The 26242-nt window shown below is 55.1% G+C and overlaps 7 protein-coding genes across 7 annotated transcripts; 4 read left to right on the top strand and 3 right to left on the bottom strand.

Annotated features, from left to right (window-relative positions):
- Window positions 1-110: 110 nt before the first annotated feature.
- Window positions 111-1371, bottom strand: NCS54_00263400 (Non-specific serine/threonine protein kinase; the record flags this gene model as incomplete). Its single annotated transcript, XM_053148229.1, has 2 exons — window positions 111-1250; window positions 1309-1371. The coding sequence occupies 2 exons, from the start codon at window positions 1369-1371 to the stop codon at window positions 111-113; spliced, it is 1203 nt and encodes a 400-aa protein (XP_053004204.1).
- Window positions 1372-1864: 493 nt separating this feature from the next.
- On the top strand, window positions 1865-4720 carry NCS54_00263300 (26S proteasome regulatory subunit RPN1; the record flags this gene model as incomplete). The annotated part of the gene is made up of 4 exons (XM_053148228.1): window positions 1865-1982; window positions 2036-2109; window positions 2160-4637; window positions 4694-4720. 4 exons carry the CDS (start codon window positions 1865-1867, stop codon window positions 4718-4720), a joined length of 2697 nt encoding a protein of 898 aa, XP_053004203.1.
- A 441-nt stretch (window positions 4721-5161) lies between these two features.
- On the bottom strand, window positions 5162-8518 carry NCS54_00263200 (Hypothetical protein; the record flags this gene model as incomplete). The annotated part of the gene is made up of 2 exons (XM_053148227.1): window positions 5162-6065; window positions 6114-8518. 2 exons carry the CDS (start codon window positions 8516-8518, stop codon window positions 5162-5164), a joined length of 3309 nt encoding a protein of 1102 aa, XP_053004202.1.
- Window positions 8519-12655: 4137 nt separating this feature from the next.
- On the top strand, window positions 12656-13451 carry NCS54_00263100 (Hypothetical protein; the record flags this gene model as incomplete). Its single annotated transcript, XM_053148226.1, has 2 exons — window positions 12656-12749; window positions 12820-13451. The coding sequence occupies 2 exons, from the start codon at window positions 12656-12658 to the stop codon at window positions 13449-13451; spliced, it is 726 nt and encodes a 241-aa protein (XP_053004201.1).
- Window positions 13452-14280: 829 nt separating this feature from the next.
- NCS54_00263000 (Importin N-terminal domain-containing protein) lies at window positions 14281-17505 on the top strand (the record flags this gene model as incomplete). Its single annotated transcript, XM_053148225.1, has 6 exons — window positions 14281-14409; window positions 14474-14563; window positions 14613-14894; window positions 14995-15085; window positions 15134-16417; window positions 16466-17505. 6 exons carry the CDS (start codon window positions 14281-14283, stop codon window positions 17503-17505), a joined length of 2916 nt encoding a protein of 971 aa, XP_053004200.1.
- Window positions 17506-18530: 1025 nt separating this feature from the next.
- On the top strand, window positions 18531-22013 carry NCS54_00262900 (Zn(2)-C6 fungal-type domain-containing protein; the record flags this gene model as incomplete). Its single annotated transcript, XM_053148224.1, has 1 exon — window positions 18531-22013. One exon carries the CDS (start codon window positions 18531-18533, stop codon window positions 22011-22013), a length of 3483 nt encoding a protein of 1160 aa, XP_053004199.1.
- Window positions 22014-23182: 1169 nt separating this feature from the next.
- On the bottom strand, window positions 23183-24103 carry NCS54_00262800 (Ras-like protein; the record flags this gene model as incomplete). Its single annotated transcript, XM_053148223.1, has 4 exons — window positions 23183-23424; window positions 23480-23755; window positions 23828-23942; window positions 24086-24103. 4 exons carry the CDS (start codon window positions 24101-24103, stop codon window positions 23183-23185), a joined length of 651 nt encoding a protein of 216 aa, XP_053004198.1.
- Between the last annotated feature and the right edge of the window lie 2139 nt (window positions 24104-26242).

Here is a 26242-nt window from a genome sequence, read left to right as displayed (position 1 = left end):
TCGTTGTCAAAATTTGTGAATGAGTCTCGAGCTGAGCAGACAAGGTCATCAGTGAACAGACGACACGATCAATATGATGTGTAAATGGGTATCATTGCATTTCATTCATGTTAAACTGCCAGTTTAGACATGCCCTCTTCGACGCCCTCGTCGGGCGAGTTTTTGGCGTCCTCGCCAAGTAGGCCCCCAGAATTGCTTGAGCCATCACCCTCCTCGTCCTCATCTTCGTCCTCATCTTCCTCGTCATCGTCATCTTCATCTTCGTCGTCGGCTGCCTGCTCCTTGGTTTCTGCCTTGTCCTTGATGGCAGCCTCCAGGTCCTTCAACATCTTCTTGGTAAAGCCAGAGGCCTCGACGGTAGCATCAAGTCTCTTGACACCATCCTTGCCCACTGTCTTCTTGGCATTCTTGAAGAAGGGGCCGGGTTCGGTGGTGACGAAATGAAAGCGCCGTTCAAAGAAGCGCTTTATGCAATTCACATCTCGGTCAAAATACATCTCGGCATTTTGATGTTCCATCGAGACCATTTGGGGAAAGTCAATGATGATGGGTTCAAGGTTGACAACTTCTTGGCCGTCCTCAGACTTGGTCCTCTCCTCCTTGACTAGGATGTTGAACTCGTTGAAATCGCCATGGATCAGGCCGTGCTTCGCAAGGCGAAGGATAAGGCTGATCAGATCGGCGTATAGAGACGCGGGGTCAGGGACGTCCGAGATTTGGCGGAGAGGAAAGGCATCTATCAAGGACATGACGATGGTGTGCCGTGATTGTGCGATGGGCTCAGGTACGGGGAACCCCTCTTCGCGAAGGGCCTTCATGAAAGCAAACTCCTTCATGGCTGCTAGCCTCGACAGGTACATCCAAGATCCAGATTGTCTGTTCTTAAGGTAGTCTCGGTTCGACTTGACCGTTCGGAAGGAAATTCGGCCCAGTCGATGAATCTTGAGGACTCGTTGGGTGCCAGTCTCGTCTGCAACAACCATAATATCACTCTCCTTTCCAACGCCGATTCGATTTCCGACACTGTAGACGTCCTTTCGCTTGGCGTGGGTGTGTAGTGCAAGGTAATCGAGGCCACCGTATGTAAGACGATAACCATCGTACTTGGCCTCCTTGACGCGAGCGATGAGGCCGACTTTGGCGAGGGCAGAGATACTTCTGTGGACACCGCTGGCGCCGCCACGGAGGCGCGAAATCTTCTCGATCAACGGCGTGGGGACGAGTTCGTGGTTTTTGCTTCCCATCTCGACCTAAAGTTATCCGTGTGAGCATCATGAGTGCTGAAACCTTGATGGATTGGGAGCATACTGCTGTTAAAACTCGCCAGTCCTCGGAGGCGAGGTGGCGCATTGCCCTCGTATCCAACTTCATGATGGGCAAGCAATTTCAATTCAATAACTTGGGAAAAAAATTCTGCTTGTTGTTCCACAAGAAGTTGGTATAAATGGTCAATATTGAATTGAACGTGGGGTTGATTCTTTACATGTTATCGCAAATGGTGGGGTCCTCGAAATTTTGATAGATTCCGTTGCCCCCCCTGCCGCCTGGCCCGCACCTAGGCATCACGTGACGGCGCGGCTGGCTGGCCAGGCAGAGGTGCCTGGCGTAACCCAGCAGAGCTACCTAGCCTACCTTGCACACCTCAGCCAGCACCCACCTCCATCACTCGAGCTTAACCAAGCCGGCTCCATCACCTTCCATCCACGACGACCAGCGATCACGACCCCATCAGTAATTCGACATCACCCCCAGCGGCAACCGGCGACACAGCTCAGGCAGTCTTCAAGCACCATTATCCGACCTTTTGTCCTTTTCAATCTTGTTCTGTGAAGCTATACCAGGCGCCTAAGCCGTCGACGTCAACATGGCTCAGGATAGCGAAGTGCCCAAGGCGGCGGACAAGGGCAAGGGAAAGGCCGTCGATGATGCGAAGAAGGATAAGCAGCAGGAGAATGGAAAGAAGGAGGACGACAAGATCGAGAGTATGCGACCCAGCTATGTTGGCCATGCCATGTTATGCTAACCAACGCCCCAGCCGCCGAGGAGGAGCTCAGCGAGGAGGACCAGCAACTCAAGAATGAGCTCGACATGATGGTCGAGCGTTTGACGGTCAGTTTTTCGACGTGGATTCGGGAGCGCATGCGCTAATGTTCGCCTAGGAGTCGGACTCGTCGCTCTATAAACCCGCCCTGGAAGCGATGAAGACCTCCATAAAGACATCGACATCATCCATGACAGCAGTGCCGAAGCCCTTGAAGTTCCTGCGACCACACTATGAGACTCTGACAAAGCTCTACGAAGAATGGCCCGCGACCGATGACAGAACATCATTGGCCGATGTTCTCTCCGTCATCGGTATGACCTTTTCGGACGAGGACCGACAAGACACACTCAAGTACCGCCTCCTAGCACCCACCTCCGACATTGGCTCGTGGGGCCACGAGTACACCAGGCACCTGGCGCTGGAGATTGGTGAGGTGTATGCCAAGCGCATTGTGCACGATGAACCCGTCAAGGACCTGATCGACCTCGCACAGCACCTGGTGCCCCTCTTCCTGAAGAGCAACGCCGAGGCTGATGCCGTGGATCTCATGAGCGAACTTGAGATCATCGAGGAGATTCCCCATTTCGTCGACGAGAACACGTACGCGCGAGTGTGCCTCTACATGGTCAGCATGGTCAACCTCCTCACCTATCCCGACAACGAGACCTTCCTCAAGACCGCCCACAACATCTACATGGAGTACAAGCAGTTCGCGCAGGCCATGGTTCTTGCGATTCGGCTCCACGATGTCGAACTCATCAAGGACGACTTCTACAAGGCCAAAGACCCTGCTCTTAAGAAGCAACTCGCATTTCTCATTGGCCGCCAGCGAATAGCTCTGGACTATCCTGAGGACACACTGGACGACCAGGAAATCGCAGAGTGCCTATCCAACTCCAAGTTGTCTGGCCACTTCAAGTCACTAGGTAAAGAGCTTAACATCCTCGAGCCCAAGAGCACCGAGGATATCTACAAGAGCCATCTTGAGAGCAGCCGGGTAGCGGGAATGACCAATCTGGACTCGGCCCGACATAACCTGGCCGCAGCGTTCGTCAACGCCTTTGTCAATGCCGGCTTCGGTAACGACAAGATGATGCTGATCGACGGCGAGAAGGAGACATGGGTGTGGAAGACCAAGGCAGACGGTATGATGTCTACCGTCGCATCCATGGGAACCCTCTTGATGTGGGACACTGAGAACGGTCTCGATAAGATCGACAAGTACACCTATTCTAGTGAGAAGGAAATTTCGGCGGGTGCTATGCTTGCCATTGGCATTATCAACTCGGGAGTCCAGATGGAGGCTGAGCCTGCCCTGGCCATTCTGGGTGACAACGACAAGCTAAACAACCCCGATCCCCTCATCCGAACAGCTTGTATCATGGGTCTTGGTCTCGCATACGCCGGCTCCAACAAGGAAGTCGTCCTCGAGCTCCTTCTGCCCATCATCTCGGATTCGACCCAAGACATGCAGATTTCGGCCATGGCTGCTCTGAGCTGTGGTCTCATCTTCACTGGATCTTCGCACCCTGAAATCAGCGAGGCCATCGTTACAACATTGATGGACGATGATCGCAAGAGCCAGCTGACGGACAAGTGGACCCGATTTTTGGCTCTTGGCCTGGGCCTCCTCTTCTTTGGCCGACAAGAAGAGGTTGATGTTATCCTTGAGACCCTCAAGGCTATCGAGCACCCCATGGCAGAGGCCACGGCCGTGATGGCCGAGATCTGCGCCTGGGCAGGCACAGGTGCCGTCCTCAAGATCCAAGAGCTTCTCCACATTTGCAATGAGCACAAGGAGGAGTCTGATGAGAAGAAGGGAGACGAGCTCCTGCAGGCCTACGCTGTCCTTGGAATTGCCCTGGTGGCTATGGGCGAGGACATCGGCCAGGAGATGGTGTTGCGACAGTTTGGCCATCTCATGCACTACGGCGAGCCCAACATCCGAAAAGCCGTGCCCTTGGCTATGGGTCTAATCAGCCCAAGCAACCCCCAGATGAAGGTGTACGATACTCTTTCAAGATACAGCCACGACAATGACCCCGAGGTGGCCATCAACGCCATCTTCGCCATGGGTATCCTGGGTGCCGGTACCAACAACGCCCGACTGGCACAGCTGCTGCGACAGCTTGCCAGCTACTACCACCGCGACCAAGACGCCCTGTTCATGGTCCGTATCGCACAGGGTCTGCTTCACATGGGCAAGGGAACTCTGTCAATCAGCCCCTTCCACACAGACCGCCAAGTTCTGTCCCGTGTCGCGGCCGCTGGTCTCCTGGCCACGCTCGTTGCTATGATCGAGCCCAAGGACTTCATCACCTCTCAATCCCACTACCTCCTGTACTTCCTCGTCACTGCCATGCACCCCCGTTTCCTCGTCACTCTGGACGAGAACCTCGAGCCTCTCAAGGTCAACGTCCGCGTTGGTCAGGCCGTCGATGTTGTCGGCCAGGCTGGACGACCCAAGACCATTACTGGTTGGCAGACTCAGAGCACCCCTGTGGTGCTTGGACATGGCGAGCGTGCCGAGCTTGAGGACGAGGAGTACATCAGCCTCAACAGCACCCTCGAGGGCTTGGTGATTCTGCGGAAGGTTTGTTTCCCCGTCTTGACCTAGAATATAAGGAATGCATGCTAACTGAATGACAGAACCCCGAGTGGGAAAATGAGAAATAGAATGTTTGAACTTCTTCGGAGCTTGGGTGTCGGTCCAGGATGGGGTAGGTCATACACAGGCCAGACCTAATACACTGTATACTAAGGTAGTCTGCGGTACAAGTACAAGCGCAACAACCAAGAAGGGGAGGAGCATGGACAATTGATAGACAGAGAATCGAGTAAACAAGATCATCTTGTCTCGGATGTGATGTGACAATACCTAACTAACTTAATCAAACCAGCTCCAATTCCAAGCTTGTGCTGGCATTCTTGCAAGATGTGCTTTCCTATGCATCGCCATACAACCAACCAATAACCATACCCTGTTCATGCCCATAACCATGCAAAGTCTATTTCAAGTCGCAAACGTGCTGAGTATCCAACTGATTCTATATGCATTCCGGACCGTAGTCTCCCGAGTAACCCAAACCAAACACCGTAAAACCAATCATTGCGCAATCACCACGTAGCAGGTCCAAAGTGCTCACCCTCCGGCACAGTATTATACGAGCAAGCCTGCCAGTCGCATCCCTGCTTGTACACCTCAGTGCCCCACCACTTGAGGTTCTTGGTGATGCCGGGGTAGATGAAGCCGAAAAAGACAACAACGATGCCAAAGGCAAGGCCAGAGTCGAGAGCGGCGCTGAGAGTCATGGTGTACTTGCTCCACCAGGCGTTATGGCGGTTCTTGATGACGTAGTTGAAGACGTAGCAGACAAGTACCCAGACGGAAAAGTTGAGGCCCGTCGCGGGAGGAATCCAAGACATGGCACCAAAGATGACGGGGAGGTTAACCTTGCGGAGGATGCTCTGGCGCTTGCGTCTGCTGTAGAGCCAGAGGGGAATAGGGAGGAGGGCGCCAAGAGGGAAAAACCAGACCAGGGCGCGATAGATGGCCTTGGGGCCAAAGAACTCGTTGGGACCAACAACACCCCAGAGGATAGAGCCGTTAAAGTGAACTCTAGCAATAGGGCAGGTGAAACCATTGATAGCCTCCGAGGTACAGATGCCCTTGATATTGGCAAACATCCAGTTGAGAACGCCAATCTGCGTCAGGGAGGAAACGAGTGTCGCCACGAGCTGGACGGAGAAGAGAATACGGGGCGGGATCTTCATGTAGTGGCCCAGCTTGAGATCAGACGCAAATTTGATGCCCTGGGCTGATGAGATGTAGCCGTACGTGACGAACACCATGTTTGCGATGGGCCGACCCGGGAAGACGACACCACAGATGAGCTGGCAAATGAGGTAGATGCTGCTGTGCTGGTTCGTGACAGCCATGATGATACCGTTGGGGATGAAGAAGATGGCTCCAATTGCGAGTGCGAGGAGGAGTCCATACCATGGCAGATGGACAGGATAACTGAGAATGTTAGCTGGTTCTTCTACGTGAATCTAAGGGGCAACTTACTATTCGACCACGAAAATGCCAATAGCAGTCATGGATAGGAATGCTATCAAGTACCAGCTCAGCGGCGCATCCTTGTACTTCTTCATGAGCTTGCTGTGAATATCCTCACGGCCGATGAGACCATCAACGTTGGACGTAGACGTTGACATTCGCCTATACTCATCGTCGGTCGACTGTCGAGACGGTGGCGCCCCTGGTGAGTCCGACACTGGTTGGTATGCTGGCTTTCCCTCCTCGCGAGCCTCTTCCAACGCCTTCTTCCAGGATCTCCAGATATCTGCACCGTGCCAGCATGCTGTGTGTGTCAGGAGAGCGGCCAGACCCGCAAACTGAACGCCGTAGCTGAGCACATAGGTGATGGGAAGAAAGACTCGGCTGTAGTTCTGGTATGCCTCTCGGTTGAAGAGGAAGTCGGGGGTGAGAATCTTGCTCACATCGTACACCTTTCCTGTGTTGTCGAACACGGCAGCGGATAGGATCGGCATATAAGATGAGTACAGGACGTTGGTGTAGTAGAGGATTGGAGCAATAATCCACATGACAATAGTCAAACCTCCAATGACGTTCATGGCAGCCCAGAATGGAACCAGCAGAGGGGAACCGACATAGGTGACCTGCGCCCAGTCAAAAGTCAAGGGGAATAGTCCAAGGCCCGACGAAACGCCAAAGAGGTTGGCGATGACAACGTTCTTGGGAGCAAACCATGTAATGACGTTGAAGTAGCTCAGAGCTGGCATCAGCAGGCCGGGGAGGAAGTAGAACAGGAACGAAACCGTCCAGACAATGTAGAAGAACTTCCACCTGCTGATGGTCCAGCCTCCAGCAGGCTTGTTCTCCTGTTTGTGGAGCGTCGAAAACATGGCGGCCGACATGAGGGTACCGGGCCAAATCATACCGCTCGGTCGAACGAGGAATCGGCGCGTCAAACCAGCGAATCCGTATCCAAGGATCTGGGTCGAGATGGTGAGGAGTAGTTGGTAAACAATTGGAGCTTCCTGGTTGTAGAACTGAGTCTGCTCAACAATGACATCTGTCGCAAAGGCGAAACCAAAGGCGACGTTGCTGCTAACGTAGACGCAGGTATGCTCCTTTTCGTTCCATCGCCCCTGAGCGAGCCACCGCCGCCAGGATGTAACCATTTTCGTCTTATGATGGATATGACCATCCCCTGAAATAGACGTCGTCCGGACGCCATCGACAAACTCTTCTTCAGGGTCGTAAGGGCGCTTTAATAGGAAATCCCAAAGATGTCCGAGGGGGTGGACAAGAAGCAAAGCAATAACTGGAGTAATAGCAACACTGGGGTATCTTAATGAGAAGAAGAGATTGGTAGAGGAACCGAGAATAGAAAAGAGGACAGAGAGACACCACATGCGCGGTGTGTTTATGGAGAGGGTGGTGTTGTCGGTGGGAGGAACTGAGGCGCGAACAGCTTCATGGGGCGAGTTTTCCTGGTATTCGCTTTCTGAGGCAGTCGAGGAAGCGTCGTCGAGCAAGGCCCCATCTTCGGAATAGTCGTCCTTCATGCTTTCTTCGAGAACACCAGCAGGGGCAGGCTCAGACACACCCAGACGGCCCTCGAGGCCAGACACGAGGACAGCGCTATCTATCTCCTCCGACAACCTCGACGAGGACTGCTTGGTAAGGGTGGAATGGCGAGAGGTTCGAGAAGTACGAGCGGTTTCGCTTCGCATGGTGTCGGAGACATGTCGAAGCTGGTGGGCATCAGGATCCCAGCGATCACTACCAGCAGGCGAATTGTTGCGACTGGGTGTTAGCGAGACGGAGCCGTAAGGAGCAGCGTCGGGCCGGGTGGCGGCCGAGCGTAGGAAGGGCGTCTTCTTGGAAGCCATATCTAATGTGCCCTCGGTTGTTTGAGGAGCAAGGAAGCCAAGGTCAGAGGCATCTAGGGCTTCTTGGTCTGAGTCGTCGTCGGCGGCGGCAGCAGTAACAGCAACGAAGGGCTGAAGCTCAAGGGCAGGAGTTACGGCGGCGACAGGAGGTTCAAGTTGTGAAACCGAAACGGACGAAGGCTGGCCGGCATGTTGGTCGCGGAGGAGGACGGGGGAAGGAGCAACGGCCGGGGCGGCGGCGGAAGCGGTAGTTAATAGTGTCTGTGAATCGCCAAGGGCCGGAGCCTGGTACGGCGGCAATACATGGCCTTGGCCCTGGACTTGACCTTGACCTTGATCGGGAAACGGATCAGGCGGGTGAGGTGCCCCCCAGGCGTGCGAGGGTGAGACAGTGGACCGGGCAGTGGAGGAGGACGTGGAGGTTAGGGGCTGGAGGGCGACGTCCTGCTGCAGATGGGAGTCATCAGCCCTGGCCTGGGCCGAGGAAGACGACGAAGAGGACTGGCGGCTGTTGGTGCTCCTGCTACGGGAGGTGGTGGTGTGTCGGGGCATGGCGGGGCGGGAGTGGGAGTGTTCGTGGGATGGGATGCTCGTGGCGGCGAGAATAGAATGCGATGGCGCCTGCGATTGGGAGCTATTGGGGACGAGAGAGGCCTCAGGGGGTACGCACAGCGATCCGACGACACGACACGAGGCTAGCGCTTGTCGACGTCTGGAGCGTGATCGAAGCCAGCCAGTAGCCTGCGGTAGCTTCTACGAATAGAGAGCCAGTGATTGAAGATCCAATGCCACAGTAGCTGTGCTGCGCGCTGCCCTGCGTGCGTGGGATGGGATGGGATGGGATGGGATGGAGGGGTCCTTGTCGAGTTCCACCTGAGCCAAGACGTCTGAACCAGGCAAACAGGCAGCGGACAAACAGGCAAAAGCAAGGCTGCGGCGCGCGGGAGCGAATCGAGCAGCGGCAATGTGCTGTTCGGCCGGTAACTAGTTCTACAGTATTGAATAAGCCCTGGCCCGGTAGCCCTGTCTGGCACGCGTGGGGAGCCGAGGCGCGCTGAGTGGGTGGTGACCGGGATCAGGCGGAGAGTCGGTGACGGGATGACGGAGGCAATGCCCACACGGCCATTAGCCGCGCCTGTTTTGGGAATGCCAGTCTCACAGCGTCCGTCGCAGCTGATGGCTGGCTCAGCACCACATGGTTAATGCGATATCGAGTCAGTGGGTGTGGCATGGTTGTTGTTGTATGCGATAGATCTCTCTCGATCCTGGAGCAGGAGGATCGAGAAACACGTCGCTTCAAAAAAGAGGGTGTCCTCTCTGCGACCCAAGCAAAGCTCCGAGAGGTCTGCCATGCGCATGTTGTGCAACTGTGAGACAACCAAGAGATTGCCAGGCGAGAGACAAGGGTCAAGACAAGACAAGGGAGGACTCATCACAACAGCCAGCCCCAGGGGTGTAACTGACTCTTGGAATGACTTGTCAGGGACGCTTAAAGACGCTTAAAGAGTGACGACGAGGGATGCAAACCCAGGAATAGGAATGATGAGCCACGGAATGGGCGCAGCCCGCTCCCTCAACCGCCAATCACAGCCTCCAAAGCACCCGTGATCGCGAATCGCTCCTCTAGCTGCTTAGCCCGCGGGAGGCTGCGGACGCCAAGCACCATTCCGTCGAGGACCACCCCTGAGATGATGAACGGGCGGGAGGCCTGGCCTAGCAATTGCTTTCTCGCTGGTAGAGCAATTTCCCCTGAAGCTGACAGAGGGTCGTGCTGATTTGCATCATGTTTGCACACTACGGGAGAAACTGATCATGCTGCGCCGCTCTGGCCAGTCAGGATGATGATGACCAAGTTGACGACGCGAGGGAGCCAGATTGGAAAGAGCACCGCCTCACCTTAATCGTTTGAATGCTGTCGATGATCTGAGGTAATGGATACTGTTGCCGAGTGCTCAAGGCTCACGATGGAGCCTGCCAGGCCTCTAGGTACCTACATATCCCACCCCAGATGCAGGCTCCCCATCCTCATCTTAGTCAATCCATGTCCATCTCGGACGCACTGAGCACATCAACCACCACGGCCGGTAATAGCGGGCGGGCCAAAGAAACCCCTGCCCGTGTGGGTGATGCCGTGACGCTCAGACGCAGGAGCTCCCCCCCGTCCGCTGATGGATCTGATTAGATAACCCCTCCCATGAGACGCCATCGACATGTCCACGGCGCGCCTCAATCCCTAGCAGGCCAAGCCAGAGGACTGCCGCCCCTGCTGTAGCCCGTGAGCGCCATCTCTCTGCGGCCGCCCGTCCATGTCTGCTTTCGGTCATGGGCTTCTCTTCTGCGTCTAGTCGCGAAGATCCAGGGGCCCTCTTGTTTCCGTTCCTGGTCCTCGAAATGTTGCACAGCAGTCCCTGATCCTCAAAGCTACCAAACTGTGGCCCCTCCTTAGCTTTCAAGGCTGGAGAAGCTTTCTGATGCTCACCTCGACCTCGCACGAGTGCCTTGCTCGCCAGCTGGACAAATGCAAGCCCATCGACAGAATTCGGCTCTCGCACATCACGCCCCCATGGCCAGACGCATCCCACACTGCAGCTATCCATGTTCAATCGTCAAATTTTCAAATTGGAGATCCAATTCCATGCAGCAGCCACGGGAGGGCCCCCTGTCAGCACCCGCCGGACGGGGATATGCTTCGCATGGCCGCCTGAGACATGGTGTTCTGTCACATCTGCAACTGAGCAATAGCATGCCTCGCATTGCAAATGGTTGGCATCTCCTGCGCCTGTCTCGGGGCTCACTTTCAGCTCGGACCTGGAACTTGTGAACCTGCCACGACAAGGGCAGGGCGAGACAGGGCGTTCTGCGGGGGCTAGACTGGGCTCACGGAGCAGCTTTCTCTTTGAGCGGAGCAAAATTCAACCGATACGTGGTGTTCTTTCTTGCAGCTGCCCACTGTTGAAGGATATTGACGTCCGGATGGATTCTCCAAGGCTTCTTGGATTTCCTGTCCCACTCTGACAGGAATAGTGGAAAGTGGCCTGCTTGACGTGGGTGGTCTGCGGTTTGTATTTGTTCCGCCTCATCCATGTCAAGTTTGCCGGCCGGGCACTCAACGGGATATTGCAGAGCGACATCGCTTTTCAAAAAGGGCGTGACTAGCTGTGAAGTGGCTGGCTTAGTTGTTGCAGGGACTTGGTGATATTGGACAAAGAGGGTCTTACTTGAGAGGTACTCCGTGCCATTGATGTCGCAAACAAGGCGGCCGGAGCTTTCTTTGCTTCGGGTCTTTTGCGTGTTCAGAAACGGGGCCAACAACTCACCGGTTTAGTAGTGCCATGTTTCTGCATTTACTATGCCGTTATCGGGAAATGCACCATGGATGTTGTCCGTCGCATGCATGATCGTCAGTCGTTGGTGACGAACCTTGCCGAATGAAGCGTGGGGGTTACCATCACCGTGGACATGGCCCTCGCAAGGTCGTGTCTTGACCCAGTCGCGAGACGAAGACATGCTAACACGTTTTGGATTTTTCAATAATTCGCTCGATTTTTTTTCTCAACACCCGCCGTTGTCGACAAAACTCGAGGCGAAATCGGGTCCTGCTTTGAAATCCAATACCAAGTTTACTTCGGGCCTCACCGCCGACGCCCGCTCCGCAACAGCATCTACTGCGTGACCCCGATGACGCGCTAGTTCGGGGCTATCCGCACAATTCTTGGAGATCAAGATGGATCTTGGAACGCTCATCGCGCTCATGTGCGCAGATCAGAACAGCTGGCCCAGCATTCGGCAGTTGGACCAGAGCCACCATTACTGGGATCAAGGCTTCAGATACTGTATTAACCAAGGCCCAAGGAAGCATTACAGGGCGCTGTCTTCCAGGTAAACCAAATCTTGGATGAGTTGTTTCTTTCCAACTTTCTAGAATCCCTTTGAAGCTAGATTAGCTCGCCTTGGTTGGACCTTAGCAAGCAATAGCTCTCCACCCTGAGAATGCGATAACGCCAGCAAAAGTCCAACAATTCTCCTTGTTGATAGATCGGCCAAACATAACATCCCTCTCGGCGAATTTTTATTATTCAAACGCCCCGAGACAATCGAGACTTGCCCATGTCTCAAATGATTCAGATGGTGAGTGAGGTATTGAGGCCCGACAGTAAAACAGAGTGACAGTCTCATACCACTCGAAGCGGGCCTCGGAAGGAGATCACGCTCCAAGATTTTGGAGACTAGGTAAGCGGGGGATTTTGCTCACGTGCTACATGGATGCCACAATTGTAAATGAAGAGGACCTACCGTGGGATATGTGAGAAATGCTATTGTTTGCAAGTGTGGACGGGCTTCCTCTAGCACATTGGTGTCAGACACTCTAAAACACCGGTCATGTGATTGCATGGGCACCAGGAACAGGTTGGTTTAACATCAGCAAAAAATCCAATATTATTTCTTCAGAGGAGAAAAGTTCATCGACTTCGGTACCAAGTCCGAGGCACCGAGTACACGGCTCACATCGCCGGCCATGTACCCCGCCAACAAAAGCTGGTCGCCGTCGGGTCATGCCGGCACCCTCATACTTAGCGTGCTCCTCCATGAGCTATAACCAAGATTCCCTCTCACCAACAGGAATCTGTATCAATCCACCCTCTCAGCCTTCAACCCTCAGCCTCTCCGGTCCCCTGTGTCAGCCTCGCTATGGCGTCACCCCTGTCTGCTGCCAAGCAGCAGTTGAGGAGTCTCATGAAACAGAAGCTCACGGCCGTCACCCAGGATTCCATTACTACCCAGAGTATGACAGCCATCACCATCATTGTCATGCCTACATTCGTAGCGTCTGTCACCTAACACCCGTCATGTAGGTCGCTGTATCTTTGAGGCTCTGAAAGAGTTTCAGCCTTACAAGGATGCAAACCGCATCAGCATCTACCTGGCCATGCCCACGGCTGAAGTCCAGACCGACGCCATTGTCCGGCACGCACTCAGCGCTGGCAAGCAGGTCTTTGTTCCCTACCTTCACAGGTCACCTCTCCAGACACCAGACACCCCGGCCCGGGTGATGGACATGGTGCACCTGGAGAACCTACAAGACTACGAGAGCCTCAAGCTTGATCGCTGGGGGATCCCGAGCGTGGATCCTGCCACCGTGCACCAGCGGCAGCGCATCCTGGGCGGACCAGATGCCCATCACTCGGAGCAGGCCACCTTGGACTTCATGGTCGTGCCCGGCGTCGCCTTTGACGTTGATGACGCAGGGTCCATAAGACGCCTTGGCCACGGCAAGGGGTTCTACGACTTCTTTATCAACCGGTACCTGGCCAAGATCCAGACAAAGGACGTGGTGCAGGAGAGGCCGCTGCTGCTGTATGGGCTGGCTCTGATGGAGCAGCTGGTCCCTGCGTCATCAGAGCAAAGTGTTCCCACCGATGCCCACGATCGTAGACTCAATGGCCTTATTCTGGGCAATGGCGAGATTATGACGGCCGTGTCATGATATCCGTAGAGGTAGATTTGAATAGATTTCGGAATCTCAGGTCGTCTAGACAAATGCCGGATGTGTGAAAGATCCATGCCACGTGACAGGCCGTGTGGCCTCGAAGATGTGGCCTTTGCAACGGCCGCCTCATGGGACATTTCTTTACCTATTGATTCGACAAGGTTCCATCTTGAAACAACAACAAGGGTATTATTAGCTTTCTGAGGAGACCCTCTGGAAATGAGATCGATCCGCTCGAGACAGCACAGCAACGGCGAAGCCAAAGTTTCTCTTGATACAGTTCAACAAGCCGCACCGTTACGCTCCCAACAAATGACATCAAATCACAATCTCGTCCTTCAGGCACCTACATATACTCTCCCTCTCCTCACCCTCAGCCTAGCAGGCAACCTTTGCATTGAGGCTCATGAGGCGAATCGGAAAAACTACGGAATAACCCGAGGCAGATTGCCCCGCCAAGCATCTCTCCACCAACGTCGGTCCCCGTAGTCGGGAGGTGGGCTTTGTGTATTTTGCTTGCTTCTGAGTGCTATCCCACTTTCACATCTGGTCACCAGAATCGCATCACCTCTTGCGCCTTGGCTCTTTGCCTTCCTCACTCCCTTGGGCCCGCACATCGTCCTTCTCCAGCTCCCCTAGAGGCTGCCGTCATCAGTCCCTTCATCACCGTCTCCAGCGCCCCCGACCATCACAATCTCCCGCCAGCCGCTTCAAAGCTACGGTGCCCCTTTGTATGCGCCACGACGACCACGTACGATCGCGCGCAGGCTACGCAAACCCTCTCAGTTACGACCTTTACGTCTCTTTCACTGCCGCATAATACATAATGGCCACGAACGGAGCCCAGGAGGCCTTCGCGCCACCCGATGTGCTGGCTGCCGTCATGACTATGAGGAGCGGGGAGCAAGAGGCCAAGAAGCACGCCCATGAGTACTTGGAGAGATTTCAGAAATCGGTGGGTCGCGCAGACTTGATATCTTGATGTGGACACTGTTTATCATGCTGACATGTGATTCTAGAAAGCCTCATGGGCAACTATAATAGGAATTTTGCAATCCGATGCCGAACCAGAGGCTACCCTCTTTGCGGCCATCACCCTGCGTGGAAAGGTTGTAGACTCGCAAAGTGCCGCACCCCAGCATCACTAACAGCTCCCAGATCACATACGACCTTTCTACCCAGGTTCCTCCCAGCGAACTCCCCGGGCTTCGAAGCCAGATCCTCCTTCTCCTGAAGCACTTCGCCCCCGGGCCCAAACCCATCCGTGTCCAGCTGTGTGTGTGCCTGGCCATTCTAGCGATCCAGATGAAGGACTGGAACGACGTCCTGGCGTCTGTGGTCCAGTCCCTTGGCGACAGCCCCGAGAGCTATGCCTGCGTCCTGGATTTCCTCCGAGTCCTCCCTGAAGAAGTCACCGAAGGTCGAAAGATCACCTTGTCTGTACGTGGATCGCGCAACCATAGACCGGGAACCCGCTCTCTTCGAGATCGTATCGTCTGGTCGTCATCAACCCGAGTACAAGTCTAATTGTTCGAATTAGGAAGAAGATTTGGCGGCGCGAACCCAAGCTTTGTTGGGGGATAATGCGGACCAGGTTGTCCAACTCCTCATCAACTATTCTCAATCGTCACGTATGTCGAGCGGCCCCAGTCCCCCCCAATAACTAACAGGTTCTCTAGCTGCTGCTGCCCAAAATCCCCAGTTGATGGAGTGTATTACATCTTGGCTGCGAGAGGTCCCTGTCGGCAACATCGTCAGGTCACCCCTTTTGGACCTCATCTTCACCGGCGTTACAAGCGACCAGTGCAGCCAGGAGGCTTCCGAGTGCCTCTGCACCATCCTTAGAGAGGCTAGCGATGTGGATGTGACCCCGGATGTCATTGAAATCCTGTTCCCAAGGGTCATCTCCCTCAAGCCTCAAGTGGCCAAGGCGGCGGAGGAGGAGGACACCGAGACTCTCAAGGCCCTGACCAAGGTGTATGCTACTGCGGGAGAAAGCTGGGTTGTGGGTATTGCTCGCCAACCCACCCATTTCCGACCCCTAGTCGAGGCCATCCTGGAATGCGCCTCAAGAGATGCGGAGCGAGACGTGATTGAGCACACCTTCAACTTCTGGCTGGAACTCAAGCTGTATCTCGTGTTGGACATCTATATCGAGGGTCGTCTGCAACTTGTGGATATCTATGCTAAGCTGGTGGACATTCTTCTGAAGGATCTTGAATACCCCAAGCCGGACTCGGGCAACGAAAACGACCTCTTCGACGGAGACCGCGAGCAAGAGGAAAAGTTTAGGGAGTTCCGTCACCATATGGGTGACACATTGAAGGACTGCTGCGAGGTTATGGGTGTCACGGAGTGCCTGACCAAGGCACTCCAGGCTATTCAAGTATGGATGTCCAAGTATGCCAGCCAGGTCACGGACACCAACGTCCCTCACTGGCAGGAGCTGGAGGCTCCTCTGTTTGCTATGCGTGCCCTGGGCCGTATGGTTGACAAGGATGAGAACATTGTGTTGCCGCAGCTCATGCCTCTGCTTGTGCAGATCCCCAGCCACGAGAAGCTTCGGTTCGCCACTATCATGGTGCTGGGACGTTACACTGAGTGGACGGCAGCGCACCCCGAGTACCTCGAGCCTCAGTTCAACTACATCGTGAGCTCGTTCCAGACAGATTCCAAGGAGATTATCCGTGGAGCAGCTCTCGCCATCAAGTATTTCTGCACCGACTGCAAGCATCTCCTTAGTGGCCAAGTACTCCAGCTGCAGACTTTCTACGATCAGATCCTGGACAAGCTACCCGACGCGAGCAAGGAGGAGATCACAGAGGGTGTGGCCAACGTGGTGGCTGTCCAGCCCGTGGAGGAGGTTTACCGACTGCTCAAGACGTACTGCGACCCATTGATCCAGCGACTGATGGCCAAGGCGAACAATGCCACTGATGAGGATGGCAAGTTGGCACTTGCGGGTAAGTTAATAATGAAAGTGAAGATAGGAACTAGCTAACCATTTACAGATCATCTCCAGCTCATCACCATCTTTGTTCAGAACGTGGTGCCGCCTCACAACCCAGGCCAGGAGAACCTTGCTGTCAAGTACTGGCAGGAGGTGTTCCCCATTCTCTCGACTGTATTGGACAACTTCCTCAACTTTACGCCTATCTGTGAGCGCGTTTGCAGATGCTGGCGTAACATGGTCATCTCTTACCGCACAGCAATGGCGCCTATGCTTCCTGACATGGCAAACAAGTTGGCGAGTGGCTTCAACAACTCGAGGGAGGGCTGCTTCTTGTGGGTGACTTCTGCCATCCTGCGCGAGTTTTCCGAAGCCCGAGAGCACGTTGACCCAGCGACTACTGAGAACATCTACACCTTCTTTGAGGCTCAGACGACAACATTCCTGAGGGTCATGACAGAGCTGCAGCCGAAGGAGCTTCCTGATGTCATTGATGATTTCTTCCGTTTGTTGATTGATGCTCTGCTCTACTACCCTCAAAAGCTTATCCCCTCTCACCTGTTGAGGTCGATTTTTGAGGCAGCCATCTACGCGCTCACTCTGGAGCAGCGTGACCCCCTATCTTCGACGCTGCACTTCCTGAGGGACCTTCTCTCTTACGGAGGCGATAACCCGGCTACCAGTGACGGAATTCCCGAGGCTGCGGCGGCTGAGATCAAGACTATTGTCAAGAACCTCTTGCTTGCACTTGGAGAGAACCTGGTGAAGCAGGTGATGGCGGGTATGATGATCACGTTCCCACGTGACTGCTTCGCAGACGGTAGTGGTGTCTTGCTGGCACTGTTTGAACTGCTCCCGGCCGAGACGCACCAGTGGGTATCGCACACGATACAGCTCCTGCCCGAGGGTACTGTGTCCCCAGAGGAGGCGAACCGGTTGATGGTCAAGATCAAGGAGAAGCTCGAGTCAGGAGACCCAAGCGCTATCAGGAACGTGCGTGCCGTCCTACAGGACTTTACCAACACGTACAGACGACGTAACGTGGCACCCCGTGACGGTCTCGGCCAGCTCGAAGCTACCCGGTTCCAGTTCTCGGGTTGATCGCACAGGGTACTACAGTAATGGGAAAATGGAGGGAATGCTGGACATGGGAGGATTGGGAGGAGGGTTGAAGCCCACCTATCTATATGGTATATTACCAGAGGTAATCAGGCAAGGGCTATGAGAAGATGGATCGACTTGAGAGAAACTAGACGTGTATGTATGGTGGTGGGATTATCAAAGATAATTGAGCGTTTTTTACCGGGGAAAAATGGGACAGGAACTCATGGATGGGGAGGCATAGCGATACGATATTGGGCTCGAAGGGAGAGACTGCGGGCTTTGACGACACGGAGGCGCCCGATGGATGGGGATGACGACTGATTGATTGATTGCCTGGACATTGAGAGGGCAGAGGCAAAACGAGATGTGAAGAGTATGTGTAGATGTAAAAGCGAGAGGATAAAAAAAGTTGAACAAAGAAGAGTTATAATGAAGGCCACGGAAGTCAGTGTTGGTGATGGGCCAAGAGTCGACCACAATAGCCAGGCAAGGCCAACATGGCGTGAGCTTCAAGCGTCGAGCCATTCAAGTCAAGCAGTAGCAAACCATATGGTTAAACTGTACTGTGACGCATGAAGGGATGCCTGCTATTCAGGGATGCCTGGGTTCTTTGTTCAGCAGGAGGAGTCGCTTTCGTATGTGGCATAGTCGATTCCTCAAGGTCAGCCACATTTTCTCCAGTTGAAAGAAACAGAAGGTTAAATAAGGAAAGGAGTGAGATGGGGGGGGATAGACTCGACGAGACAAAGACGGTCCCTCGTTGGTTAGGGGGGTTCCATGCAAGAGGACAAAGAAACTCTTGGGCATGGCAAGATTAAAATCAAGTCTGATGCCCCATCTCTCGAGATTTACAACGAAATGTAACAAAATTTGATCATTATTATATTCCCGAGGTTCAATCCCTGACTCTTGTTCTATTCCTCATCTCATCTTTGAAACCAGTGTATATACCCACGTCCAAAGTCATTCTATAAACCCACTACCAGCTCGACTCGCCCGTCTGGGTCTTGAGTCTCCCTATCATGTTTCCCTTGAGAAACAACGGGCCCGATGTCACCAATAAGCACGGCATAACACGCCCGAACCGCCGCTCGGCGACTCGAGAGCCGAAAGACTGGAGGCTCCTGCCGAAACTTGTCGGGGTGGACCAGTTTCCCGGGCCAGCGCCGCCCATCTCTGTAACCCTGGTTGACCCGTCTCCGCTGGATCTGCGGCAGCATTTTACTGACTTGCCGCTCCCGGACCGGTTGGCGCCGGCCCGTGGCGGTCCCGTGGCCCCCGTAAGACAGGGCCTCGGCGACGGAGTCTCCACATCTACTCACCCGTTCCCGAGCAACATCCCCGGGAATATCATCCGTGGGGTCGGCGGAATCCAGTTGACAACGGACAGCATCCCAAGGGAAGAAGTCCACAGCGATGACCCAAGCGACCAAGGCCAGAAAAACGAGCACCTGAATTGTGACGGCAGGCTCAAGATGCCCAGAAAGAGGCAGCGCAACAACACGTCAGGCCGGGCGAGCAAGCGGGCCAAGACGATAACGCTGGCAGCAGCTCAGGGCAATCTCCCCACGGGGCCTTGCGACTTTTGCCTCAACCACGAAATAGGCAGGGCCATGTACGCCCGGGATGCGAAGTGCAACATTGAAGTAGTGCAGGGCAGCGGCAAGGAATTGTACCACCTCGAGTGCCAGCACTGCGCCGACTACCGGTTCTTGAACCCGAGGCGCAACAAGTCGCAAGTGTGCGTCGTCGACGGCGACGAGTACACACACAAGCGGTACGGCCTCGAGGCCCCGGAAATGTACCCGGACCACTCGGCATGCACGCGGTGCGTCAAGTTTGGGTTCGAGCAGACCTGCGACGCCGACACCATCCTCGGATACAAGTGCTCCAACTGTAGGCCCGACTACGCCTGCACCGCCGCCGGCTGGGTCCTGCCCCTGGTGCGGCCCAACAAGCTTCCCCCCGTGCGGCCGTGGTACCGGCACACGTGCGACCGGTGCCGCGCTCACGCCCTCGAGGACGGCAAGCTCCATGACTTCGAGATGTGCTCGTGGCTGGAAAACCGCTCCGAGTGGGAGAACGACACGGCGTGCTCCAGATGCATACGCGATGGTATGTCATGCATCGACTCGAGCAACCTTGTCCAGGAGAACCCAACCGCCAAGCCTCCCGAAGACTGGTCCATCGACGAGGGTTACGACATCATCTGGAACCTGGCCGACATCACCAGGCATACGTCCTGGCGAAAACCCTGCGACGCTTGTATCCTCAGCAACGTCAAGTGTCAAGTCCATCTCGCACGCACTGGTCATGCCTGCGAGCGCTGTAGCCAGATCGGTGTCGGTTGCGTCAGCGACTTTGGTACAACACGCACTTACTGGCCTCTGTACAGCCTCAGCCAGGTCGGCTTTGGTCCGCACATGCCCTTCGCGGCCTGCAAGAACTGTCGTGTCAACGACCGCGCTTGCGATCGCCAACGTCCCTGTGACTCGTGCGTCATCAACGGCGAAAAGACCGAGTGTGACGACTATCAGCGGAACAAGAAGCAAAACACTCTTCCCAGGCCCGAGGTCGGTAACCTTGGCCCTCTGTACTACCTCTCCATGGGGTTCGGAGCTGACGGCATCACCTCCATGAAAACAGGGGCTGAGCCCGAGGACTGGATCGGTCCCTCAACTCAGAGGTACGCTGTAGACAACTTTGAAAATGACGGCCTCGAGCGCTACAAGCTGATCCTCGACGCCCACAAGAACTTCCGACCTCCATTCCCGGCAAAGCCACCCCACGGCGCTCAGGGTGGTCACCTCCTCGCCAAGCAGAACATGGGAAGCATCGGGCGGAGCGAGCTCAGAGACATGATAAACGACATGTGGCCCGGTTACCAAAACCCTTGCCAGTTTGATGCTTACCACAGCCTCGTCGTCGAGTTGGAAAATGAGCTGCCAAAGAACCCTCCAGTTCAAGCTGCATCTTTCGGTAGCGCTACGAGGTCCAACCCAGGTTCAGGTACGCCTGGGACTCGGACTCGACGGCCTCTGGGTGAACCTGTCAATCCGCCCAAGCGGCCAGCCCGGGAACGGAAAGGTTGGAGCCCACCTAAACTGAGGCCACCTAAAGTTAAACTACCTCAATCCACGTACGGTTCTCAGCCGGATGTTGGCGCCGACTGGGCTCAACGTCGGGCTGGGCGTCGCCAGCGCCACCAGCCTGCGAACAACGACGAACATGCATTCGGACGGTCCATGAAGCCGACCGTGGGCATTTCCCCGGAACCACCTGCAAATGCCCGTCGGGTCATCCTCTGCCGCAGTAACGTATCTTCAGGCCGCGCGCCCAAAGATGCCAGAGCCGCCGACGATGCTCCCTTCAACCCATTTCTGGGCTTCACCATGAACGGGAAAACAAAGGTGCGGTATAACACCAAGTCCAGGAACTCGCGCTGGAAGGTCTTTAACCCGCTCAAGCATCTCGACATGTCGCACTGGCATGTTGCCCGCCGTCATCTAGACAGCAGCAAGACTCATCCTCGCGTCTTCAACATGGCTGAAGGTCAAAAACTCCCTGTGCCCTTGCGTGACGTCCTCCGTGACGTTCCTCGCGAGGAAGCTGAAGAGCGGATCATGGAGAGGTGCGTCGAGCCCAACGATGGTGGCTTTGGCTACTGCAGCAGAGAAAACTCATTTCGAATAAATTGCCAGAGCCGTGCCCACAGCAACACGCCGCCGTACAAGTTCCCCGTCTGTAACCAATGCCACGTCGCCAGCATAAACGACCTGTTTCGCCAAGTATACAAGCCCATCACAAGGAAGGACCTGATCGGCATGCGCGCCTATCTATGCCATGACTGCGCCGGGCACATCAGCAGCAAGGCCCAGAACGTGCTGGATTACCACGATGCTGGGGCCCGTACCGTTCACGGCACATATGCCAACGACGACGCACCCAAGGGCATATATAACCTGGACAACGATCCAGACAATGCCGTCGAGTTCAGGCCAAACCCAAAGCCCGGTACTGGCTGCTTCTGCGCAGACAAGGTCTTCGGAGGATGGCTCTGCCGCTACCACCGGCTGTACTACGCCGAGGAGATGCTCAAGCAATCCAAGCTGGTACATGAGTGGCGGCTCTCATACTTCAAGAAGCCCGTCTGCCCTGGGTGCCTGGCAAACAAGCCGCTCGACGAGGTCAATGTGTCGGCTGACCATGACAACTTTGAGGAGGGTGGTCCAACGGCGTGGGCGTGTCTGACGTGTAGCGAATGGGTTGTGAACCAAGAGAATGACGAGCACAACAGACCTGATGTTGTGAAAGGGGCGCTGAGGACTGCCGAGCGGATAACTGATCTCCTCGCCAGGGTCACCGAACCTCCTGATGATGTGGAGATGAGTAGCGGAGGGGTTGTGAACCAGGATAAAGAAGAGTACAGCAGGACCATGATGCCTACTGGTTTTCTTTCCACGGTTATCGAGGTTGATGATGACGTAGAGATGGGAGATGGCTGAGCAGAGTTGAGAATGGATCAAGCGTAGTGCTGAATAGTTTGGAATTCGGAGTTTGGCGATTTGGAACGGGTCAAGTCTGGACAATAGATCAACTTTCAGACATGCGTAAACAACGTATTCAACTGATCTTGAACAGCCCAGCCCAGCCCAGCCCCTAGCAACCATCAGCATCATATCATGCCGCCCGAAACATCTGAGATCCAACATTCCGCTGCCTCTTCACGTGAAAGCCACATGGCCAAGCATCCGACATGATCGGAATGCGAGCTGCCCGCAGCGCAAAAGACAAAGTCGACGGATAAACACATACACACAAAAAAAGGGGGTTGCTTGAATTGTCTGACTGAACCATTGCCGCCGGAGAGAACGAGGCCGACCTCGAGATGGACTAGAAAATAGGTAGGTAGGTAGGTAGATAGGTTAAAAAAAAGAGGAAAAGAGAAGAAGGAACGAAACTGAAAGAATTACATGTATGAAATAATGGATATAGGAAGAGCCTGCAGAACCCATACTTGATCTTGAAAAATCATCCTCCCCGGTGCTGACTGACACAAAAAAAGCAAGGAAAAAGTCGGGTGGGTGGTCTCTCGCGAGGTCCTCGGGGGCGCTGAAGGGCAAACAGGTAAGGTAGCATCCATTGCGTACACGAACGACATCGGCAGCAGAGGCTTCCTCTCCCCCGGGCATCTGGTTCTTCTCTCTCCTCCGGTAGATTCATGGTCCTTTTTTTTTTATCCACAACGTCCAAAATAACGAGCCTCCAGAGAAACGCCGAACCACGCGCCATGTAACATGGATCATGGGTCATCAAGCATGAACCATCTGGCTTGTTCACTCACGTAGACATGACATGTCGTGGGCTTGCCGGGCTCCTTGGCCCCATGTATCGCCGCTGGGCATCTCCGTCCGTAGGCTGCATCCGATTCAGGCCCGCGCGTATGTGCCTGAGCCCAGAACCCGACTCCCCAATCCCATGCCATCGGCATTTTTCATCTCCATGCCCCTCCGAAGTCTGCTGGCCGTGTTGTATCCTTGCATCGTGTCGCGCGGATTCGACAGAGCCCCGACATGGCAGATGTTCGCCCGTCCACCACACTGTCTGTCGCGTCTCGCCTCGTCTCGAGATATAATCTGTCCTCCACTCCATCGCCTTCTCGTATCATTCCTCTTTACATGAGCACGCACTTGGCGCAGCATCCAGCCTCTTGCTCGCCGTTGTCCATATCCATGGGCTTGGGTGGGCCGTTTGCGCCTGTGGTGCCGCCGCTGCCGGTCGAGTAGCCTTGCATCTCGCGGTTGTATCTCCGGATTTCTCGCACGATATCGAAAAAGGCCTTGTCAACGTTGATGCGAGACTTGGCCGACGTCTCAATGAACTTGCAGCCGAATGACCTTGCCAGCGCCTCACCCTCTGCAAAATCTGTTAGTGTGTCGCCATGGAAGCGAGCGCCTGTGATGCTGCATACCTTGTCGTGACACGTCTCGGTCGCCCTCCAAATCGCACTTGTTGCCAACAACGACCATGGGGAAATAGTCCTTATCCTTGACTCGCAGAATCTGTTGCTGGAAGGTGGTAATTTCCTCAAAGCTCTGTCGCGAAGTAATGGAATAGACTAGTAGGAATCCCTCTCCGGTTCGCATATACTGCTCTCGCATGGCGCTATACTCTTCCTGGCCGGCGGTATCGAGGACGTCGAGCAGAGCAACCTCTTCATCGATGACGCACTGCTTTCGGTACGAGTCTGTTGAGTTCAACGCGTTAGCATAGGCGGTTACGAGCGGTTGCAGATGGCAGGGGCACGTGTCCAACCAACCTTCGATTGTAGGATCATACTCGTCGACGAAATGGCTCTGAATCAACTGAATGGTCAAGCATGATTTACCGACACCACCTCCTCCGACAACGACGAGCTTGTACTCTCGTAGGAACTGCAGCGCGGCGAGATGGTTAGCGACATGAGGGTGATGGCATCAAGGGGCAGCAGTAAACAGCCGGCACGGGACCCGCAAACAAGCAGGTTCCCAGGTGCACCAGAGCTGCTCGCTACCCGTGGGTGTCGGTCGTGTCGTACCTTTGTGTTCGCAGCCATTGTGTCTTGATGTTTGAGGAGCTCTCTCTATAGAAGCCTTCACTCGTGGGGCGATGGGATGGAAATCTAACGCGCGCAGGGAGGCTGAATCGTCGTCGCAGAGCCGTCGGATGGATTCAGAAGCGGGCGACGAAGAGTCGGGAGAGAAGGGACAGACAGACGGGACGGTGGGGATCGAGTCTGGTCTGGTCCAGCGGGGAGTGAAGGGAAGCAGAGTCAAGTCAAAGGACTGGAAGGCAGAAGAGTCGTCAGTTGCGCGGGACGGCCGATGAGAGGAACAAAGGAAGAGAGAATGAATGCTTTGCCGCTGGGTCGGGCGGACTCTGGCTTTGGCTGCAGGTGCTTGTGCTTGTGGGGGAGAGGAGAAGAAAGAGGCGACGAAGATACGGAAAGGGCCAAAAGGTTCGAGAAAAAAGGCCAAAGCAGAGGGAGTCGACAGTCGGCAGTATGGTACGTACTGTAGCAGAGCAGAGAGAAGAGAAGGGGAAGAAGCCTGAAAGGGGAAAGGGTCGAAAGGTGGAGGACAAGACCAGCCAGGGTGTGCAGGGCAGGGAAAGAAAGCATCCATCCATGGAAGGGAAGGGGGGCGTGGATTGGGGAACCAGAGGTGTGTACCGTGTACCGTGTACAAGCTGCGAAGCCCTGGGATTGGCTTGGGTCTGGAGCAGTTTGCTTGCTGGAGTGGAGGCTTCCAAGGCTAAGGCAAGGTACCTGTGACCCGGTGACCATTTGGACATTTACGGCGCCCGCAGGGAGTTTGCAGCGCATTTGGGCTGTGAGTAGAGCCACCTCAGCAGGTATCAGGTACTTCAAGGTCAACAACCGCAACGTAGGTGGCCCCAGCAGAACAGTATCCGTCGCCTTCCAGGAGCAAACGGGACCGATTTCTCGCGACCGGGCTGGCCTGCTCGTCCTCAACTGAACGAACCCAGTCGTGCTCAGTGCTCGCCCATGGCCAATGTTACTGGGCGCTCCCGGGCGCTGAGATGGATTGGATGGATGGGTGCGCGGAGTCCGGCCATCACTGGAGACTTCCCGTCCCGTCCTGTCAGTGGATGCTGGGACCGCTAGGCCACTGAAAGCACGGCCGGATTGGTCACTAGGGTCGATAAAGCCCAGCCTCTACGGGCTGCTCAAGGGGACGATAGTCGAAGGGGGGGGGCGGCGCGGCGGTCCCTGCGAAAGAAAGAGAGGTTCGTTCATGGCTTCATGAGCTATGTGTGTGTGTGCTCGACTGTGCTGTAGGATGCCGTGATGATTCCACGGAATCTGGACATTACCCTTTTGAGACATGGGGGAAGCATTCTCCCGTCGCTCTTTTTAGCGCGGGGCGCGCAAGCACCTATCATCCGCGTCCAGCTGCCCTCCCACAAGCCCTGCGGCGCCGACTACACAACTGAAATAAAGCCTCTCGATGAGAAATCAACAGCATCTAGCACTGACGCAGGGAGAGTGGCTGGAAGAGCCAGCCGCCTGGACGGCGGGATTGGCTGGGTGCTGGCGAGCTCTGACTTGGACCAGCACCAGCCCAGCTTTGCTTGGACGAAAATGAACTGGATCCGACGACGGAACGGGGGCAAGTTCTGGACCATGTCGCCGTCTGTTCGCTCGCTGGGCTCAGTCAGGTACGTGGACGTGGGCTGGCTACCTGGGGGACCAAGAATTTCAAAGCCGAGGCCAACCTTATCGACGAACGGACAAGACAGAAAAGAAGCCAGGGAAAACATACTGTCCGGTGGCCTCCGACTTTTCTTCGACTCATGATGGCGAGAGAAGCTGGACTGATCATGCCCGACCGCGGCGAATAGAGGTTGGTCTTTTTTTTTTTCTTTTCCCTCCCTGGCCGCAGTGGGCTGCTGCTGCTGCTGGCCATCAATCGACGACTTGCAGTGGCTTCTCAGCAAGCTCTCCCAGTGGACGGATGGATGGTCGACTTGCAGAAGAGGTTGGTGAAGGGGGGGAGGAGGGGGGGCGTGGGAGAGAGACCCTGCGGGTCAAGCTTGGCTCTCTCTCTGAATGGATGGACGGATGGACGTCAAGACTGGGGCCCTTGCGAGCACGCTGTTGAGCAGAACGCTTTGGGGGAGCCAGTCGAATCGAATCAATCAATCCCCTGTCATGGTCAGAGATTCTTTCGTC

The sequence above is a fragment of the Fusarium falciforme genome, chromosome 2, assembly GCF_026873545.1.
Source record: "Fusarium falciforme chromosome 2, complete sequence".
NCBI classification, from domain to species: Eukaryota; Fungi; Ascomycota; class Sordariomycetes; order Hypocreales; family Nectriaceae; genus Fusarium; species Fusarium falciforme.
The sequence above is the reverse complement of the archived record's forward strand: the minus strand, read 5'-3'. Positions and strand labels throughout refer to the sequence as shown.